The 22,618-nt window shown below is 42.7% G+C and overlaps 1 protein-coding gene across 1 annotated transcript; it reads left to right on the top strand.

Annotated features, from left to right (window-relative positions):
- Positions 1-154: 154 nt before the first annotated feature.
- LOC115204744 (mucin-2-like) lies at positions 155-21,134 on the top strand. Its single transcript, XM_029770456.1, has 24 exons — positions 155-241; positions 915-1,025; positions 1,166-1,345; positions 1,465-1,704; positions 5,344-5,531; positions 13,389-13,531; positions 13,643-13,848; positions 14,296-14,467; positions 14,587-14,834; positions 15,037-15,220; positions 16,904-17,087; positions 17,325-17,497; positions 17,626-17,695; positions 17,797-17,918; positions 18,122-18,153; positions 18,484-18,652; positions 18,816-18,920; positions 19,072-19,112; positions 19,321-19,443; positions 19,585-19,683; positions 19,777-19,905; positions 20,114-20,153; positions 20,364-20,487; positions 20,690-21,134. The coding sequence occupies exons 1-24, from the start codon at positions 155-157 to the stop codon at positions 20,901-20,903; spliced, it is 3,384 nt and encodes a 1,127-aa protein (XP_029626316.1). The 3' UTR covers positions 20,904-21,134.
- The last annotated feature ends 1,484 nt before the right edge of the window (positions 21,135-22,618 follow it).

Raw genomic sequence — 22,618 nt, 5'->3', positions numbered from 1 at the left:
CCCAAGAGGATTCAAGCAATTCATGTAAGACAATGTGATTAATGCATGTGGATATTTCTGTACTTATTACAATTAAATTCTGCTTGTTTGAGAATTGAAAATCGTTTTTATAACTTGTATTCTTATATCATTATCCCCAGTATGCACACTGCCTATGGTTTTCTTCAACTGCTCAACTGCACCTCCGGGAGCTTCAGGTTCAGAGTGTCAGAAGAGCTGCAAAACTCTGGACATGACCTGTGTGAGTCCCTCATTCACTCTAAATGGGATTGTCAAACACTGTCACTATTATACAGATTTGTGTTGAATGAACATAACCCTTGGAAAATCGAAATTATGTCAAATAGACCCCCACATCTGCGCACAAAAACATAGTCCACATCTCTTTCATTTGCCATGACTTATTTATGTACTTTTTTTTGTTAAATCCCTTTAGATTAGCACAGAGTGCACATCAGGTTGTATGTGCCCCAACGGACTGGTGTCTGATGGAAACGGAGATTGCATCAAGGAGGAACTTTGTCCTTGTTCTCACAATGGAGCTACTTACCAAGCTGGAGAGACTCTTAAGGTTGACTGCAATACATGGTATGCCTGTTTTGTGTCTTACGTCTCATGGGGGAGAAAACATAATAAACACAGACTTACAAATAATGAAAAAACTGACATTATGTGTGTGTTGTTCACAGTACTTGCAACGACAGACAATGGCAGTGTACCACACATCTTTGTGATGGAGTTTGTGCAATCTACGGAGAGGGTCACTATATCACTTTTGATGAGAAAAGGTTCAACTTTAATGGAAACTGTGAATACACTCTCATTCAGGTTTGTGTCTCTTTATTTGGTAGAATTGTATCAGCATTGAAAAGTGTGAATTTTAACCATATTAATAATATTTTCCATTCGCACAGGACTACTGTGGCAATACTAACGGCAGTGGCAGCTTCAGAGTTCTCACTGAGAACGTTCCTTGTGGAACTAAAGGCACCACCTGCTCCAAGACCATCAAGCTCTTCCTGGGGGTAATGAGCAATTTGACTTCACACAATACTGTACATTCCATCCCTCATGTAAAGAACAATCAACAAATCATCAACCAAACATCAGGTTGAGATCCGATTTCAGACCAAGTTATGTACGAAAACATATTTCTCTTCTTCAGACCAGTGAGCTCATACTGGCAGATGGGAACGCTCAAGTTGTCAGGAGTACTCCAGAAGAGCAGTTTCCTAAACAGATCAGCCTTCTGGGGAATTATCTGGTCATTGAAGTCAAAAGTGGTCTAATCCTCATGTGGGACAAGAAGACCAGTCTCTTTATTAAACTTAGCCCACAATACCAGGTACATTAAGATACTCTGATAAAGAACTGCATTCAGTATTCAGTCAAAAGTGATATTACCAAGACTTTTGTAGAACCCTGCCAAATGAATCTCTTTAAATCATGATCTCTTTTCTTCAGGGGCTGGTGTGTGGTCTGTGTGGAAACTATGATGGCAACGCTAACAATGACTTCACCACTAGAGCCCAAGCGACTGTTGTTGATCCTGTGGAATTTGGAAACAGCTGGAAAGTTTCATCAAGCTGCCCAAGTGTATCCGCTGTAGTGCACCCATGTGCCTCCAACCCGTACAGAGCGTCTTGGGCCCAGAAACAGTGCAGCATCATTAACAGTGATGTCTTCGCAGCTTGCCAGAACCAGGTATGGATATATTCAACTAGGATATATTACTAGTAAGATATGTGGTCTTGTCTTTTGTGGACAAAGAAATGTACTTCACCATGCAACTTCTGTATATCTTACTGTATCATTGCTGTGCTTTTAAGGTGGACCCCTCTCCTTACTACGATGCTTGTGTGAGAGACTCATGTGCTTGTGACAGTGGTGGAGACTGTGAGTGCTTCTGTACAGCAGTGGCAGCTTATGCAAAGGCCTGCAATGAAGCTGGAGCCTGCGTAGCCTGGAGAACCCCTCGAATTTGCCGTAAGTTTCTTCACAATCAACAGTGAATGTGATTTTCAACTACATTAAGGCGCTTGTCAATTCAATACTGGACTAGGTTGACACATTATCATATAGGACAGTTGATCATGGAAAGGCATCATTATTCTAGTTCAAACAATGACACCTTTTTTGTCCACCATATTTTGTCCACCACAAACAGCACTGTTCTGTGATTACTACAACCCTACTGGAGAATGTGAGTGGCACTACAAGGCATGTGGAGCTCAGTGTATGAAGACCTGCAGAAACCCTTCCGGAGACTGTTCTAGTTTAATTCCAGCATTGGAAGGTAAGGATATGACCATCAAACTCATATTTTGTCTCATTTTGGATATTATTTCTGAATAACAATTGTAACTGAAACTGACCCCAACAATTGTTATACATCTACATGCTGTGTGTCTGAGCAGCCTCAGGCTACATTTACACTGACTACTGTTATCCTTAACAAGACTTGACCTTTTGTAACCTCTTGGCTATTGTGCTTATTACAGGCTGCTATCCTAACTGTCCTGCGGCACAACCTTACGTCAATGAGGAGACAATGAAGTGTGTGGAGAGGGAACAATGTGGTTGCTATGACAATGAAGGAAACCAGTACACCAATGGACAGAATCTTCCGGCACAAAATTGTGAAACATGGTATGTTTGAATAATTCAGTTCACAGTACCTGTACTATTTCAGAACATATTCTGAATGTTCCATCTGTGAAAGTACCAGGTACTCTGTGCTATCTTAATTCTAGGGAAGAGGGTAGGAGTTCGGCAAAGATTAGAAGGGTCATGCTAGTTTTTCCATAGTGATGCTAATTATGGTTGTATGACAATCTGAAAACGTGCCCTGCTCACAACTTACTTTATTACCAAGTCCTGACTAGTCTTATCTCTTTACTGTTATTTTGAACAATACATTTATATCTATATAATTTGAACCTGTGAATAATTTCAATGTTTAAATATTTTTTCTTGTTTAAAGCACCTGCACAATGACTGGAGTGAGTTGTAGTTATGATCTAAATGGTAAGGATGACATCCCCAAATAAAAGTAACATATTTAGCAATGACCAAAGCAACATTGATTAAATCTAATTGTAAAATACTTTCCCCCCTGTAGATTGTACATGCTTGCATAATGGTAAACAGCACCCATATGGAGAAACCCTCTACAATACAACAGATGGGATTGGTAACTGCATAGTTGCTGTTTGTGCCGCGAACGGAACCATTACCAGGAACATTTCCCCTTGTAAAGTGACCACAACTCCAGTACCAACCACAACATCCCCTCTGACCACAACAACTGTCCATGCAACTACAACACAGGCCTTTACAACAACACTAAAGCCCACAACTGTCTTCCACTTCTCAACACCTGGTAAGCAGCAAAACTCTTGAATGATTAAAGTGCAGCCAGATTTTTTCTAAATATCAATCTGGATGGCAATTAATAGAAATTGGTATGTAACGTGTTAGTAAATGCCTTTTCGGGTCCAAAACGTTGGACCCGAACCCGAACAAACCCGAGGACAATCAAACTCGGACAAGAACGGACCCAAAAACAATTATACCCAAACCCGACGACAACTAGATCTAGACCCAACTCATACCCTATCGGGTCTGGGTCTAGACCAAACCCGATTGGACCCAAGTGTCAAAAAAATTACGTTTATCAGCCAAGTTTCTCCACTGGTTAACAAAAAGGACTTTATATTTTGCCTTCTATAAGTATGTAATTTAACCTTATTAGCGTAATTTAAATATGCTATAGGCTATGCAGAGCTTTGATTGGGTAATTTCGGGCCAACTCAGGTTGATCAGCTGTACTCACAATTGACTCGAGACCTGATGACAATCAAACAGAAATCCACCCGAACCCGGGAAAACCTTTGCATTTTGGACCCGGACCCGCTCGGGTCACAGGTGGGGTCTTGAGTATTCGGGTTTGGGTGGACCCGTGAAGACCTCTAGGTGGTAATGATAAGTTAAATTCATATTAACGATATATTAACATTTTGAATTGTAAATACGAGCTATTTGGTAAACTAAAATGTCATTTTTCTGGCCGAGTTAACTAAAGATATATATTTTTCAAATACAGAACCAACATCTACATCAACATGGTCTTCAACAACAATGGAGACGACAACAACATCAGAACCCTCAACAAGTGGAGAAGCTACATCGGCCACAGCTGAAATTTCAACAAAGGAAGAAACCACAACTGAGATCATCGCATCCACAAAGCCGCCTAAAGGAGTCACCTCCGGCCCAACAACCACTTCCACCACTGTAATTGTTGAAACCTCAACATCACAGGCCACAGCAACAGGTGAAGAAACAACAGGGCCAGTTGTCATAACTTCCAATCCCACAACATCAACCACAATTACAAAGGCACCCATTACAACTACAGAGGTAACGACACCTACCACAGGTGGAACTACAACAGTTGAAGAAACCACAACTGAGACAAGTCCAACTACATCCACAAAGCCACCTAAAGAAGTCACCTCCGGCCCAACAACCACTTCCACCACTGTAAATGTTGAAACCTCAACATCACAGCCCACAGCAACAGGTGAAGAAACAACAGGGCCAGTATTCATAACATCCAATCCCACTACTTTTACAACAACTACAATTGCACCCACAACAACTACACCTACCACAGGTGGAACTACAACAGTTGAAGAAACCACAACTGAGACAAGTCCATCTACATCCACAAAGCCACCTAAAGAAGTCACCACCGGCCCAACAACCACTTCCACCACTGTAAATGTTGAAACCTCAACATCACAGCCCACAGCAACAGGTGAAGAAACAACAGGGCCAGTATTCATAACATCCAATCCCACTACTTTAACAACAACTACAGAGGTAACTACACCTACCACAGGTGGAACTACAACAGTTGAAGAAACCACAACTGAGACAAGTCCATCTACATCCACAAAGCCACCTAAAGAAGTCACCACCGGCCCAACAACCACTTCCACCACTGTAAATGTTGAAACCTCAACATCACAGCCCACAGCAACAGGTGAAGAAACAACAGGGCCAGTTGTCATAACATCCAATCCCACTACTTTAACAACAACTACAATTGCACCAACAACAACTACACCTACCACAGGTGGAACTACAACAGTTGAAGAAACCACAACTGAGACAAGTCCATCTACATCCACAAAGCCACCTAAAGAAGTCGCCTCCGGCCCAACAACCACTTCCACCACTGTAAATGTTGAAACCTCAACATCACAGCCCACAGCAACAGGTGAAGAAACATCAGGGCCAATAGTCATAACATCCAATCCCACTACTTTTACAACAACTACAGAGGTAACTACACCTACCACAGGTGGAACTACAACAGCTGAAGAAACAACAACTGAGACAAGTCCATCTACATCCACAAAGCCACCTAAAGAAGTCACCTCCGGCCCAACAACCACTTCCACCACTGTAATTGTTGAAACCTCAACATCAACATCACAGCCCACAGCAACAGGTGAAGAAACATCAGGGCCAGTATTCATAACTTCCAGTCCCACTACTTTAACAACAACTACAATTGAACCACCAACAACGACACCTACGACAGGTGGAACTACAACAGCTGAAGAAACCACAACTGAGACAAGTCCATCTACATTCACAAAGCCACCTAAAGAAGTCACCACCGGCCCAACAACCACTTCCACCACTGTAAATGTTGAAACCTCAACATCACAGCCCACAGCAACAGGTGAAGAAACATCAGGGCCAATAGTCATAACATCCAATCCCACTACTTTAACAGCAACTACAATTGCACCCACAACAACTACACCTACCACAGGTGGAACTACAACAGCTGAAGAAACCACAACTGAGACAAGTCCATCTACATTCACAAAGCCACCTAAAGAAGTCACCACCGGCCGAACAACCACTTCCACCACTGTAAATGTTGAAACCTCAACATCCAAGCCCACAGCAACAGGTGAAGAAACATCAGGGCCAATAGTCATAACATCCAATCCCACTACTTTAACAGCAACTACAATTGCACCCACAACAACTACACCTACCACAGGTGGAACTACAACAGCTGAAGAAACCACAACTGAGACAAGTCCATCTACATCCACAAAGCCACCTAAAGAAGTCACCACCGGCCCAACAACCACTTCCACCACTGTAAATGTTGAAACCTCAACATCACAGCCCACAGCAACAGGTGAAGAAACAACAGGGCCAGTATTCATAACATCCAATCCCACTACTTTTACAACAACTACAGAGGTAACTACACCTACCACAGGTGGAACTACAAGAATTGAAGAAACCACAACTGAGACAAGTCCATCTACATCCACAAAGCCTCCTAAAGAAGTCACCTCCGGCCCAACAACCACTTCCACCACTGTAAATTGTTGAAAGCCTCAACATCACAGCCCACAGCAACAGGTGAAGAAACATCAGGGCCAATAGTCATAACATCCAATCCCACTACTTTAACAACAACTACAATTGCACCCACAACAACTACACCTACCACAGGTGGAACTACAACAGTTGAAGAAACCACAACTGAGACAAGTCCATCTACATCCACAAAGCCTCCTAAAGAAGTCACCTCCGGCCCAACAACCACTTCCACCACTGTAAATGTTGAAAGCCTCAACATCACAGCCCACAGCAACAGGTGAAGAAACATCAGGGCCAGTAGTCATAACATCCAATCCCACTACTTTAACAACAACTACAGAGGTAACTACACCTACCACAGGTGGAACTACAACAGATTGAAGAAACCACAACTGAGACAAGTCCATCTACATCCACAAAGCCACCTAAAGAAGTCACCTCCGGCCCAACAACCACTTCCACCACTGTAATTGTTGAAACCTCAACATCACAGCCCACAGCAACAGGTGAAGAAATTTCAGGGCCAATAGTCATAACATCCAATCCCACTACTTTAACAACATCTACAATTGCACCAACAACAACTACAACTAGCACAGGTGGAACTACAACAGTTGAAGAAACCACAACTGAGACAAGTCCATCTACATCCACAAAGCCACCTAAAGAAGTCACCACTGGCCCAACAACCACTTCCACCACTGTAAATGTTGAAACCTCAACATCACAGCCCACAGCAACAGGTGAAGAAACAACAGGGCCAGTATTCATAACATCCAATCCCACTACTTTTACAACAACTACAGAGGTAACTACACCTACCACAGGTGGAACTACAAGAATTGAAGAAACCACAACTGAGACAAGTCCATCTACATTCACAAATCCACCTAAAGAAGTCACCTCCGGCCCAACAACCACTTCCACCACTGTAAATGTTGAAACCTCAACATCACAGCCCATAGCAACAGGTGAAGAAACAACAGGGCCTTTATTCATAACATCCAATCCCACTACTTTAACAACAACTACAGAGGTAACTACACCTACCACAGGTGGAACTACAAGAATTGAAGAAACCACAACTGAGACAAGTCCATCTACATCCACAAAGCCACCTAAAGAAGTCACCTCCGGCCCAACAACCACTTCCACCACTGTAAATGTTGAAACCTCAACATCACAGCCCACAGCAACAGGTGAAGAAACATCAGGGCCAATAGTCATAACATCCAATCCCACTACTTTAACAACAACTACAATTGCACCCACAACAACTACACCTACCACAGGTGGAACTACAACAGCTGAAGAAACCACAACTGAGACAAGTCCATCTACATTCACAAAGCCACCTAAAGAAGTCACCTCCGGCCCAACAACCACTTCCACCACTGTAAATGTTGAAACCTCAACATCACAGCCCACAGCAACAGGTGAAGAAACATCAGGGCCAATAGTCATAACATCCAATCCCACTACTTTAAGAACAACTACAATTGCACCAACAACAACTACAACTACCACAGGTGGAACTACAACAGTTGAAGAAACCACAATTGAGACAAGTCCATCTACATCCACAAAGCCACCTAAAGAAGTCACCACCGGCCCAACAACCACTTCCACCACTGTAAATGTTGAAACCTCAACATCAACATCACAGCCCACAGCAACAGGTGAAGAAACATCAGGGCCAATAGTCATAACATCCAATCCCACTACTTTAACAACAACTACAATTGCACCAACAACAACTACAACTAGCACAGGTGGAACTACAACAGTTGAAGACACCACAACTGAGACAAGTCCATCTACATCCACAAAGCCACCTAAAGAAGTCACCACTGGCCCAACAACCACTTCCACCACTGTAAATGTTGAAACCTCAACATCACAGCCCACAGCAACAGGTGAAGAAACAACAGGGCCAGTATTCATAACATTCAATCCCACTACTTTAACAACAACTACAGAGGTACAACAACTACAACTAGCACAGGTGGAACTACAACAGCTGAAGAAACCACAACTGAGACAAGTCCATCTACATCCACAAAGCCACCTAAAGAAGTCACCTCCGGCCCAACAACCACTTCCACCACTGTAAATGTTGAAACCTCAACATCACAGCCCACAGCAACAGGTGAAGAAACAACAGGGCCAGTATTCATAACATCCAATCCCACTACTTTACAACAACTACAGAGGTAACTACACCTACCACAGGTGGAACTACAAGAATTGAAGAAACCACAACTGAGACAAGTCCATCTACATCCACAAAGCCTCCTAAAGAAGTCACCTCCGGCCCAACAACCACTTCCACCACTGAAATTGTTGAAGCCTCAACATCACAGCCCACAGCAACTGGTGAAGAAACATCAGGGCCAATAGTCATAACATCCAATCCCACTACTTTAACAACAACTACAATTGCACCCACAACAACTACACCTACCACAGGTGGAACTACAACAGCTGAAGAAACAACAACTGAGACAAGTCCATCTACATCCACAAAGCCACCTACAGAAGTCACCACCGGCCCAACAACCACTTCCACCACTGTAATTGTTGAAACCTCAACATCACAGCCCACAGCAACAGGTGAAGAAACATCAGGGCCAATAGTCATAACATCCAATCCCACTACTTTAACAACAACTACAATTGCACCAACAACAACTACAACTACCACAGGTGGAACTACAACAGTTGAAGAAACCACAACTGAGACAAGTCCATCTACATCCACAAAGCCACCTAAAGAAGTCACCACCGGCCCAACAACCACTTCCACCACTGTAAATGTTGAAACCTCAACATCACAGCCCACAGCAACAGGTGAAGAAACAACAGGGCCTTTATTCATAACATCCAATCCCACTACTTTAACAACAACTACAGAGGTAACTACACCTACCACAGGTGGAACTACAAGAATTGAAGAAACCACAACTGAGACAAGTCCATCTACATCCACAAAGCCACCTAAAGAAGTCACCTCCGGCCCAACAACCACTTCCACCACTGTAAATGTTGAAACCTCAACATCACAGCCCACAGCAACAGGTGAAGAAACATCAGGGCCAATAGTCATAACATCCAATCCCACTACTTTAACAACAACTACAATTGCACCCACAACAACTACACCTACCACAGGTGGAACTACAACAGTTGAAGAAACCACAACTGAGACAAGTCCATCTACATCCACAAAGCCACCTAAAGAAGTCACCTCCGGCCCAACAACCACTTCCACCACTGTAAATGTTGAAACCTCAACATCACAGCCCACAGCAACAGGTGAAGAAACATCAGGGCCAATAGTCATAACATTCCAATCCCACTACTTTAACAACAACTACAATTGAACCACCAACAACTACACCTACCACAGGTGGAACTACAACAGTTGAAGAAACCACAACTGAGACAAGTCCATCTACATCCACAAAGCCACCTAAAGAAGTCACCATCCGGCCCAACAACCACTTCCACCACTGTAAATTGTTGAAGCCTCAACATCACAGCCCACAGCAACAGGTGAAGAAACAACAGGGCCAATAGTCATAACATCCAATCCCACTACTTTAACAACAACTACAGAGGTAACTACACCTACCACAGGTGGAACTACAACAGTTGAAGAAACCACAACTGAGACAAGTCCATCTACATCCACAAAGCCACCTAAAGAAGTCACCTACCGGCCCAACAACCACTTCCACCACTGAAATTGTTGAAGCCTCAACATCACAGCCCACAGCAACAGGTGAAGAAACATCAGGGCCAATAGTCATAACATCCAATCCCACTACTTTAACAACAACTACAATTGAACCACCAACAACGACACCTACCACAGGTGGAACTACAACAGTTGAAGAAACCACAACTGAGACAAGTCCATCTACATCCACAAAGCCACCTAAAGAAGTCACCACCGGCCCAACAACCACTTCCACCACTGTAAATGTTGAAACCTCAACATCACAGCCCACAGCAACAGGTGAAGAAACAACAGGGCCAGTATTCATATCATCCAATCCCACTACTTTAACAACAACTACAGAGGTAACTACACCTACCACAGGTGGAACTACAACAGTTGAAGAAACCACAACTGAGACAAGTCCATCTACATCAACAAAGCCACCTAAAGAAGTCACCTCCGGCCCAACAACCACTTCCACCACTGTAAATGTTGAAACCTCAACATCACAGCCCACAGCAACAGGTGAAGAAACATCAGGGCCAATAGTCATAACATCCAATCCCACTACTTTAACAACAACTACAATTGCACCAACAACAACTACACCTACCACAGGTGGAACTACAACAGCTGAAGAAACCACAACTGAGACAAGTCCATCTACATTCACAAAGCCACCTAAAGAAGTCACCTCCGGCCCAACAACCACTTCCACCACTGTAAATGTTGAAACCTCAACATCACAGCCCACAGCAACAGGTGAAGAAACATCAGGGCCAATAGTCATAACATCCAATCCCACTACTTTAACAACAACTACAATTGCACCAACAACAACTACACCTACCACAGGTGGAACTACAACAGCTGAAGAAACCACAACTGAGACAAGTCCATCTACATTCACAAAGCCACCTAAAGAAGTCACCACCGGCCCAACAACCACTTCCACCACTGTAAATGTTGAAACCTCAACATCACAGCCCACAGCAACAGGTGAAGAAACAACAAGGCCAGTATTCATAACATCCAATCCCACTACTTTTACAACAACTACAGAGGTAACTACACCTACCACAGGTGGAACTACAAGAATTGAAGAAACCACAACTGAGACAAGTCCATCTACATCCACAAAGCCTCCTAAAGAAGTCACCTCCGGCCCAACAACCACTTCCACCACTGAAATTGTTGAAGCCTCAACATCACAGCCCACAGCAACTGGTGAAGAAACATCAGGGCCAATAGTCATAACATCCAATCCCACTACTTTAACAACAACTACAATTGCACCCACAACAACTACACCTACCACAGGTGGAACTACAACAGTTGAAGAAACAACAATTGAGACAAGTCCATCTACATCCACAAAGCCACCTAAAGAAGTCACCTCCGGCCCAACAACCACTTCCACCACTGTAAATGTTGAAACCTCAACATCACAGCCCACAGCAACAGGTGAAGAAACAACAGGGCCAGTATTCATAACATCCAATCCCACTACTTTAACAACAACTACAGAGGTAACTACACCTACCACAGGTGGAACTACAAGAATTGAAGAAACCACAACTGAGACAAGTCCATCTACATCCACAAAGCCACCTAAAGAAGTCACCTCCGGCCCAACAACCACTTCCACCACTGTAAATGTTGAAACCTCAACATCACAGCCCACAGCAACAGGTGAAGAAACATCAGGGCCAATAGTCATAACATCCAATCCCACTACTTTAACAGCAACTACAATTGCACCCACAACAACTACACCTACCACAGGTGGAACTACAACAGCTGAAGAAACCACAACTGAGACAAGTCCATCTACATCCACAAAGCCACCTAAAGAAGTCACCTCCGGCCCAACAACCACTTCCACCATCTGTAAATGTTGAAACCTCAACATCACAGCCCACAGCAACAGGTGAAGAAACATCAGGGCCAATAGTCATAACATCCAATCCCACTACTTTAACAACAACTACAATTGCACCAACAACAACTACACCTACCACAGGTGGAACTACAACAGTTGAAGAAACCACAACTGAGACAAGTCCATCTACATCCACAAAGCCACCTAAAGAAGTCACCATCCGGCCCAACAACCACTTCCACCACTGTAAATGTTGAAACCTCAACATCACAGCCCACAGCAACAGGTGAAGAAACAACAGGGCCAGTATTCATAACATCCAATCCCACTACTTTTACAACAACTACAGAGGTAACTACACCTACCACAGGTGGAACTACAAGAATTGAAGAAACCACAACTGAGACAAGTCCATCTACATCCACAAAGCCTCCTAAAGAAGTCACCTCCGGCCCAACAACCACTTCCACCACTGAAATTGTTGAAGCCTCAACATCACAGCCCACAGCAACAGGTGAAGAAACATCAGGGCCAATAGTCATAACATCCAATCCCACTACTTTAACAACAACTACAATTGCACCAACAACAACTACACCTACCACAGGTGGAACTACAACAGTTGAAGAAACCACAACTGAGACAAGTCCATCTACATCCACAAAGCCACCTAAAGAAGTCACCTCCGGCCCAACAACCACTTCCACCACTGTAAATGTGAAACCTCAACATCACAGCCCACAGCAACAGGTGAAGAAACACAGGGCCAGTATTCATAACATTCCAATCCCACTACTTTAACAACAACTACAAGAGGCACCCATTACAACTACACCTACCACAGGTGGAACTACAAGCAGTTGAAGAAACCACAACTGAGACAAGTCCATCTACATCCACAAAGCCACCTAAAGAAGTCACCTCCGGCCCAACAACCACTTCCACCACTGTAAATGTTGAAACCTCAACATCACAGCCCACAGCAACAGGTGAAGAAACAACAGGGCCAGTTGTCATAACTTCCAATCCCACAACATCAACCACAACTACAAAGGCACCCATTACAACTACAGAGGTAACTACACCTACCACAGGTGGAACTACAACAGTTGAAGAAACAACAACTGAGACAAGTCCATCTACATCCACAAAGCCACCTAAAGACGTTGCCTCCGGCCCAACAACCACTTCCACCACTGTAAATGTTGAAACCTCAACATCACAGCCCACAACAACAGGTGAAGAAACATCAGGGCCAATAGTCATAACATCCAATCCCACTACTTTAACAACAACTACAATTGCACCAACAACAACGACACCTACGACAGGTGGAACTACAAAAGTTGAAGAAACAACAACAGAGCCAGTTGTCATCACAGGCCCATTAGAAACAACAAGATCTCCTTCAACATCGCATCAAGTGATTATTACACCTACATCACAAGTAGTCACCACCAGCCAGTGTATTTGCAATGTTAATGGGACACAATATCTACCAGGTAACATGTTATAAATATCATTCAGACAATCAAAATAAATTACATTTCCCTAATCTTTTAAAGAACTTTGCAAAATGAAATGTTCTAACACTTGCCTTTCTCAACAATCAGGGAACCTAGTGTATAATGTGACTGATGGTTCAGGGTGGTGCTTCACCGCTTACTGTAAAGCAACGTGTCAAGTTGAAGTGGAATCAAATCCATGTCCTTCCTCTACACCACCCACTGTATCACCCACAACGTCAGAAGAGACCACGACCACACCACCAACAACTCAAACCTCCCCAGACTGCACTAGCGCTCAGCCACCAAGAAAGGTCATTTTTTCCCTACAAATCTTTTTTTGGGGGGGTAATAATAAAATGGGTGAATGTTTATATATCTCTTTGTGGTGTACTGCTTGAGACATGGATTGTGTATCTGTGCAATTCAGAGGTTGAATGGGCAAGACAAAAGATTGAAGTGCCTTTGAACGGAGTATGGTAGTAGGTGCCAAGCTCACTTGTTTGTGTTAAGAACTGCAACACGGCTGGGTTTTTCCACACTAAACAGTTTCCTTTATGTATCAAGAATGGTCCACCACCCAAAGGACATCCAGGCAACTTCACACAACTTTGGGAAGCACTGGAGACAACATGGGTCAGCGTCCCTGTGGAAAGCTTTTGACACCTTGTAGAGTCCATGCCTTGACGTACACTTAGAGTATGTTTAACCCTCCTTGTGAATGATTGAGTAATTGCTTTCCCTTATCAAATCAATGGCAGAATGGAGAATCTTGGCAGCTGAATAGCTGTACCACAGCAATTTGCCAGGACGGCATTGTTGTCCAGCTACCAGTAAAATGCAAGCCAGTGGAGCCACTACAGTGTGAGAATGGCCGTCCACCTGTCAAGGTCTACGATTCAACTGGATGCTGCTTTACATATGAATGTGAATGTAAGTGACAACATACAACCCAACAATCTGAATGAAAATAAGACATTATTGCTCATTCGTTTTTAATGTCCTCTGTCAATAGCTTGATTATTATCAACTCATATTTTAACATGTTGCAGGTGTATGCAGTGGATGGGGTGGATCTCACTACATGACATTTGATGGAGTATATTACAATTTCCAGGAGAACTGCTCATACATCTTAGTGAAAGAAATCAACTTCAAATACAACCTTACCATTATTGTTGATAATCACTACTGTGGAAACGCTGACAATGGATTCTGTCCTCAGTCCCTTATCATTCACTACAATTCCTATGAAGTGATTCTTACCCAGCAGAGATCTGGTGAAACAACAGAAAACATGGTAACTATTTCAAAAATATCATTCTCATTGCTTGTATTTTTTTATGCTCCTGCATTTTTATGCTGCTGCGTTATCATGCATGATTAAAATCCCATAACTTTAAATTAAAACCAATAACGGGGTTAACATTGTCATGTTACTACTTTCAAGATAACACATGACTCAACCATCTAAATGTGTATTTATTTTTGCACAAATGCAGGTATATGTCAACAGTAAACGAATCTACCCAGCTTACAGAATGGGTGACATTGCTCTAACAAGTACTGGTGTGGAGGTTGTGCTGGAGATCCCTGATCTTAAGGTTCAGGTGTCTTACAAGGGGTCATCATTTAGCATCAACCTTCCTTACTCCCTCTTCCAAAGCAGCACAGAGGGCCAGTGTGGTGAGTATTATTAGAGGGTCAATATACATTTCACAGTTTCAAACTTTCAGTAGATGCTCCTATCTAGACCACTGTCGTGACGTTGTATTAGTTAATGTGACGACTGTTGCTCATCGAATGATTAACGGTTTATAATTACGTGATTAAATGAATTAAGCAATGAATCAAGCAATTATTAACTCATTAACCTGGGGCACCATGGGAACATTGTTTTGATTGAGTTTCTATTTCCCAAATTAACTCAAAGGATATCAGAATATCGATTACAACAGTCGCTAATCAATTTCCTCTACAGTCTCATAATCTGAAAGTCGTATAATCTGGGAATCTGCACGGACCCGGGCTTTACCACTGAATTTACCACACCAATCTTAGTTGATTATTTATTTACTAGCAAGCTAAAATGATGATAAAAATGCACATACACAAAACACAGTCTAGCTATTGATTAGGACTTAGTATAACGGGCCAACACACTATGGCGCTTGTTACCCAAAATGGGGATTTTAAAGAGAGAGAAAGAAAGGAAGTACACGAGAGAAATATACATTTGGGTTCATTTGTCAGCCATGCTTATTTAAAATTAGCCTTGCCCCGAACTGCCGCTCTTATGGGTCAGAATATAATGATGTAATTACGTGTTGTAGTTCTCAGGTGGGAAGCTCCGCGTGGGTCGTTTAGGCTTCTAAATGACGCACTTCTTCTCCGGCGCAACTCTCTGGTTGTCCTCACGATGTCAGTGTCCTTCTTGGCTAAGTGGTCTGATCCCTCACCCTTGATCGGAAAGGGGTCTTCTGAGGACAGACAGCTCTGTAGCTCAGAGCTCACAGCTTCGGCTCGAATGGTGTCGATACCACGATTCAATGGAGAGTGGAGGCTGGGTGGTTCGGCTTGAATTCACCCGCTTAGACACAGCTACTCGTCCGTAGCTCGTGTAGAAAAATATTTCTTTGTCTTCAACCTTGTGTTTCGTTTTGGGGTTCGTCGACTTTGTTAGACCTTGGCTGCAGCTTGGGGTCAATAGTCTTCCTGTTAATTCTTCACTCTCCTGTCTTATACCCTCGGGTCAGAAGTGGGTGTAACAGCCTTTAGGGCGATTCTCTGGGCGGACCAAGTCGAAGGGGGCAAGGCTTAGATTTGGCTAAAAATCCGATTTTAGACACTAACTTCACATTTCATCTTTATCAAAACATTCTGTTTGATTTGGATATTTTCCAAACAGCGTACAATGTATAAACATCAGGCATATACTGGGAAAACTCTTAAAGGTACAATGTTTTCATAATAACGTCATCTCTTAACCTTTAAAAACAAATACAAAAGTTACATACATTTTAATATTCCACTTTTCGTCATAACCACCATTGTGGCTGACGGAAACCATTGTTCCAAAGTCCCTTTATTGCATGTTTAATGTTCTGAGGCCAGTTCTCCATTGTTAGGACAAAGGAATTTCTCTGTATTATGGGCATGAGGTGTCATAAAACCCCCACATCTTCAGACCCCTAGATCTCTCCTCCTCTGTTGGGGGTTTGGGAGATAATCTGTAGGGTGGTGGTCTCCTGTACCCTGACCTGATCAGGACAGTCATGACACCACCCTATAAAAATTGAATACAACTAAAAACTATGACCTGGCCTTTCTAACTAGGTTTTACACTATGCAATATCCCTATTTTTCAAGGTACCTGTGATAATTCCCAGAAGAATGACTGCCAGTCACCTAATGGTCAGATTCAGAGCTGCTCAGTCGCAGCTAGCCAGTGGCTAATTCCAAACCAGGACTGTCCAACTCCTCCAACAGCACCACCCACAAGCACATCCCCTACCCCCTGCAAGACAGCCATTTGTGAAATCATGAACAGCAAGTAAGGAACATATCAAACAAAGTTTGAAAAAGGGAACAAGCACACAATAGGAATGCCTAAATGATATTTCACTTCCTAATGTGTTTTATCAATTGTAATGTACATTTTCTGTCATGTTGATTTGCTTGTATTTGAAACCTGTTTTTATCATAATACAGGTACCATGCCATTGGCATTTCTGGTTAAAGGTTGCACTCAATGCATCTCTCTAAATCACTATGTTCTTTTCTGTCAAAGGGTCTTTGAGGAATGCCATAAAGCAGTTTCTCCTGATGCCTTCGTTCAGGCCTGTAGATCAGATGTCTGCTACAATGCTAATTCTAGCTGCTCTAGTCTGGAGGCGTATGCATCTGAATGTGCAAATAAAGGGATCTGCATTGAATGGAGGAAGTCCACCGATGGAGAATGTGGTGAGCTATGAATCCAAGCATAGTAGTCATGCCACAAATTCATAGGCAGCAACTTTTGTCATAGGCAACTACTTTAAAAAAATGTTTGCTGGTGTTTAGCATAACTGTGACCTATTTTTGTCCTGCAGCGCATACATGCCCAGCCACTAAGGTGTACATGCCATGTGGTCCAGCAGTTGAACCAACATGTAATACCAGGTAAGCTTAAGTCTGATTGGATGTCATATGAATTTCCTTCATATGAGCCTTCTTTTAAATAAATGATCTCCTGCATAATCCCAAACCTCTTTTGCACTCAGATATAATGAGAAGTATTTGAACAACCAAACCCAAATGATCAATAAGACAAAGGAGGGTTGCTTCTGTCCATCTAAAACCGTCTTGTTCAGCACCTACTCTGATACTTGTGTGGTCTTCTGTGGTAAGAATGGGTTATGGGTCATTTTGCAGGTAGCTATCAATATAAGAATTAGACCTTTCTGTACTTTTAAACCTTTAATCCAGCATGAATCATGGTTTACTGGCTTTATTTGTAATGGAACAGTTAAAATGAGGAGGTGTAAAGAACTTGACCCCAACTATGTGAGACAAACATTTTAAACACACCCTGTATTTATTTTTCAGGCTGCACCGGACCTGATGGCAACCCCCAAATGGTAAGAATTTCCTCCATCTAAATATTCTCCAGATATTCATTCTCACATAGACATATCATGAGATGCATTTCACGTGAGTCACGGAAACTCACATACTTAGGATGGATACTTTTCATTGACATAGCATAGGTCTTGTCCTCTTTATTCCTTCCAAAGACCAGACCAGAAAACGTTTAATCTCTGAATAACCACGTCCAACCCATTTCTTCTCACCTAATGATGGTTCATATTAACTGCCATGTTTAAATCCAGTTCATTGCAGAACAAGAACAGCTGAGTTACTATTTTCTGTTTATGTATTGACCTGACATTACCCTGTTTTTTCTTAAGCCTGGTGATACATGGGAAAGTGGTTGCCAGCAGTGCACCTGTGACATGGACTCCATGATTGTCCAGTGCCAGCCTATCACTTGCCCCACACCAGCCATACCCATCTGCAATGAGACCGGTTACAGACTGGTGAACAAGACAGAAGGCTGCTGCCAGAAATATACATGTGGTGAGTGATGGAGCAGACCCTTCAGTAAATCATTAGAAAGCCAACTCTTATTCATACAGTACTAGACCAAGATTATCTGAAGTGTTCTGTAGGGTCATTGGGGTTATTTGACCCTCTATCGGCTTGTCTTTTAATCACTTCTCATTGGTTACCTCTGTAACAGAGTGCGATGCACTGCTTTGCCCCAAAGTCATGATGGACTGCCAGCCAGGGTGGGAGGCAACTATAAGCACGTCCATCTCAAGCTGCTGTCCAGAGTATACCTGTGGTAGGTCCCTTTGATTTACTTCATCAGTGGTTTAGTTAGTTCATTGACTTTGTAATTCCCAGGTATCACTGGTTTGAATTACGTTTGTGTTAACTATGACATGAATCACTGGTATCACTGACTGATTCCTTCTCAATGTGTGTCTGTTCAGTTCCTAAGGGTGTATGTGTCTACAATAACATCGAGTACCAGGTAAGAATAAATCATTTCAAATAAATTAAATTCAACAAGCTTCTGAAAGATACCCACACACATAGCTTAAGATAAGCTGTATTGTGAATGCTGCCCTCATAATTGGCCACATTCTACTATAGAACTGCTCCCTTTGCACTCTCACCCTCCTCTATTCAAACAGTCTGTTATAGTGGATTATAACTTGTGTCTCTCTCTTTCTCTCCAGGCTGGTGCTGAAGTTCCCAAAGGAACATGTGAGAATTGTATCTGCAGCTCGACCATGGATCCTAGCACCAAGCTCAACAACATTGTGTGCACAAATATCTCCTGCGACACTACATGTTCACAGGTAGTCATGTCTCTATTAACAAAGATGAGAAACACATTTACGTATTTATAAGAAACTTGCACTAGCCTACTCTGGAGGCTACTGCATGCTTATAAAATAAGTGAATAATGATTCAATGATGGCTCTCCATCCTCGTCTTAGGGCTTCCAGTATCAGGCCATACCTGGTCAGTGTTGTGGGAAGTGTGTACAGACAAGCTGTGTGGTTAATATGCCAGATAAGACCCAACACACTATTCAGGTGAGTACCACAAGAGTGTATGAGGATGCATAATCTGTCTGCATGATCTGAAACTCCATCATAATTCTTCATCAACTTCTCCTTGTGCGACAGGTGAACGAAACATGGTCACCACCTGGTGACAAATGTGTGATGTACACGTGTGACAAAACTGATGACCAATATATACCAGTGGAGGTGAAGACTGTGTGCCCTGCATTCAGCCCAGAGAACTGTGTTCCAGTGAGTTTCTATCCTATCTCACCTCCTTCGTGGGGACATTCAACACTGCAGTTACACTGTTTCCCATTCTCACTCAGAATGTTACTATAATTTCTAGCACTCTTGGGTCATAGCGATAGATGTTTCAGAAACATTTAGAATGGAAGGGAGCTCGCATAATGTATACAATCTGCCGCTTATAAATCATCTCTCCTATTTTTCACCCCAGGGAACTGAAAAGACAGATGCAAATGGATGCTGCAAGACTTGTAAGTAACACGTCCAGCCAAATCATTCCTAATAACCACACAACTACTGGTTAATAATAGCATGCTATGTCACCTAAATAAGAAAATAAGACAACAGGAAACATTGTGCGGCTTCATGCTGGCCAAAAATGTATATGTTGGCTGTTTCTGCTTCATCTACTGTGTCATACTGTTTCAAACAATAACTCTTGATGCATCTTTCCTGACCAGGCACAGAACGCAGGAATGTCTGTGAGATGAAGTACACCACCAATAGCATTGTCATCAGTGGCTGTGCGACCGCTGAGCCTGTGGAGATCAATTCCTGCTCAGGAAACTGTGGAACCTCTTCCATGTAAGTACTACAGATGCTGAATGCAGCACTAGTCAATGACATGCAGGCCCCAGTCCGTGATCACCTATTCACTATCTGGTGTGCCCTTTATGAACTAGGAGCCTATTTGACTTACTTATTGTTCCTGTGCTCATCTTGTCAAGACAACCCAGGGAATTCAAGCCCTCTTTTCAACTTATCTTGTGTTTCTGTGAATGTGCAGGTACTCAGCAGAGGCGAACACCATGATGCACTACTGCTCCTGCTGCCAAGAGGCGACCACTAGCCAGAAAGAGGTGGAGTTGATGTGCCCTGATGGGTCAAAGGTCAAGCACTCCTACATCCACGTTGAGTCGTGCGGATGTCATGTCACAGACTGTGATGCAGGCACGACCGCCGCCCCGGGGACAACCAGACAGCGCAGGAGGAGGCGCTAAACATCTAGGGAGACAACATCGGAATTGTCCTCATGACATGAATGTTTTATTGAGAATTTGTTTTCTTGTTACGTTTTAATTCAATCTGTCATGTCAGTGTATCTCTACAATCGGCAGCACTTAGTATTATGTTCTTATACCTTCATTGTAGAATGAATGTATTTTCTATGATAAATGTAGAGGGTAATCTTTTTTCTAATTTGTAGTGATTAATAAACAACAGCAACATCATGTGCTTCTGCATGTTCCTTTTGCTCTTTGAGCAATTCTCACATTCATTCAAGCTATTCACAGTGACCACTATAACAGTAACATTATGCTACTTAGAAGTATGTATAGGTAACTGCCAAAATAACGGTAACACCAACATAAAGTGTCCTCATAGGGCTATGGGCCAACACGAGTCGCCAGAACAGCTTCAATGCAGCTTGGCATAGATTCATCAAGCGTCTGAAGTTGAGGTATGCGACTCCATTCTTCCATGAGAAAATCCATCATTTGGTGTTTTGTTGATGGTGGTGGAAAATGCTGTCTGAGGCTTCCCTCCAGTATCTCCCATACATGTTCAATTGGGTTGAGATCTGGTGACAGACGGCCATGGCATATGGTTTACACCGTTTTCATGCTCATCTAACCATTCAGTGACCTGTGGATGGGGGCATTGTCATCTACTCCCATCAGGATATACATTTTTCACCATACTTTAGGTTGGTATATTGATGCAACAAAACCACCAGTAAGCCACAAGTTAATAAGGTATAGAAAATATGTAGCTAGAATAGGGTAGTGATGTTCCTGTATCATTGACAACATGGTGGGGTTTAAAGGGGCAATCTGCATTTCAGACAAAAACAAAGTGGATACCCCACCTCTGTTTTGTTAAAAGCTGGGGGATGGGGCTGTAGAAATGTAACCACTCTCAAATCCACAAACAGAGCTATGGATGTAAGGACCGACCATCCATGAGATCAAAATGATTCTTTAAGGGCCAGATTCAATCCGATCACTTTTTGCCCACTATATGCATGTTTAAAGTCAATGTTCCAGCGATCGCAAAGATCACGTTAATGGTAAATGCAGCATATGTCGGCTTAATCGAAAATTACCGTTACGTCAATTGCTCTGTAACACAGATCTTCCACAGTCCAGATTGAATCTAGGCCTTAATCATGTTGAGTCTATACATTGTTTGGTTACAATTATATTGTTTACAAACAAAGAAGTAAAACAAGCTTATATTTTGGGTTCTGATGGGGTATGACAGTTGAACTAAGCTCATGAACTAGGCAGGTGTGAAAAAATGTTGTAAAGTAAGAATGCTTTCAAAAATAGACACGTTAGTAGATTATATTTATCAATTAACAAAATGCAAAGTGAGTGAACAGAAGAAAAATCAAATCCATATTTGGTGTGACCACCCTTTGCCTTCTAAACCGCATCAATTCTTCTAGGTACACTTGCACAAAGTCAGGTTTACATACACCTTAGCCAAATACATCTGGCTAAGGTGATGCCATCTATTTGGCTAAGGTGATGCCATGATGCCATCTATTTTGTGAAGTGCACCAGTCCCTCCTGCAGCAAAGCACCCCCACAACATGCTGCTGCCACCCCGTGCTTCACGGTTGGGATGGTGTTCTTTGGTTTGCAAGCCTCCCATTTTTCCTCCAAACATAACGATGGTCATTATGGCCAACCAGTTCTATTTTTGTTTC

This window comes from Salmo trutta, chromosome 12, assembly GCF_901001165.1.
Source record: "Salmo trutta chromosome 12, fSalTru1.1, whole genome shotgun sequence".
Classification (NCBI taxonomy): Eukaryota; Metazoa; Chordata; class Actinopteri; order Salmoniformes; family Salmonidae; genus Salmo; species Salmo trutta.
This window is presented reverse-complemented; position numbering and strand designations above follow the sequence as displayed.

Excerpts from the sequence above, each read along its gene's own strand:
- LOC115204744 (XM_029770456.1), top strand. The coding sequence starts at position 155 with ATGGTTTTCTTCAACTGCTCAACTGCACCTCCGGGAGCTTCAGGTTCA. Across the intron at positions 1,705-5,343 it reads TCGCAGCTTGCCAGAACCAG|ACTACAGAGGTAACTACACC; the intron begins GTATGGATATAT and ends ACTTTTACAACA. Across the intron at positions 18,154-18,483 it reads CTGATGGCAACCCCCAAATG|CCTGGTGATACATGGGAAAG; the intron begins GTAAGAATTTCC and ends TTTTTTCTTAAG.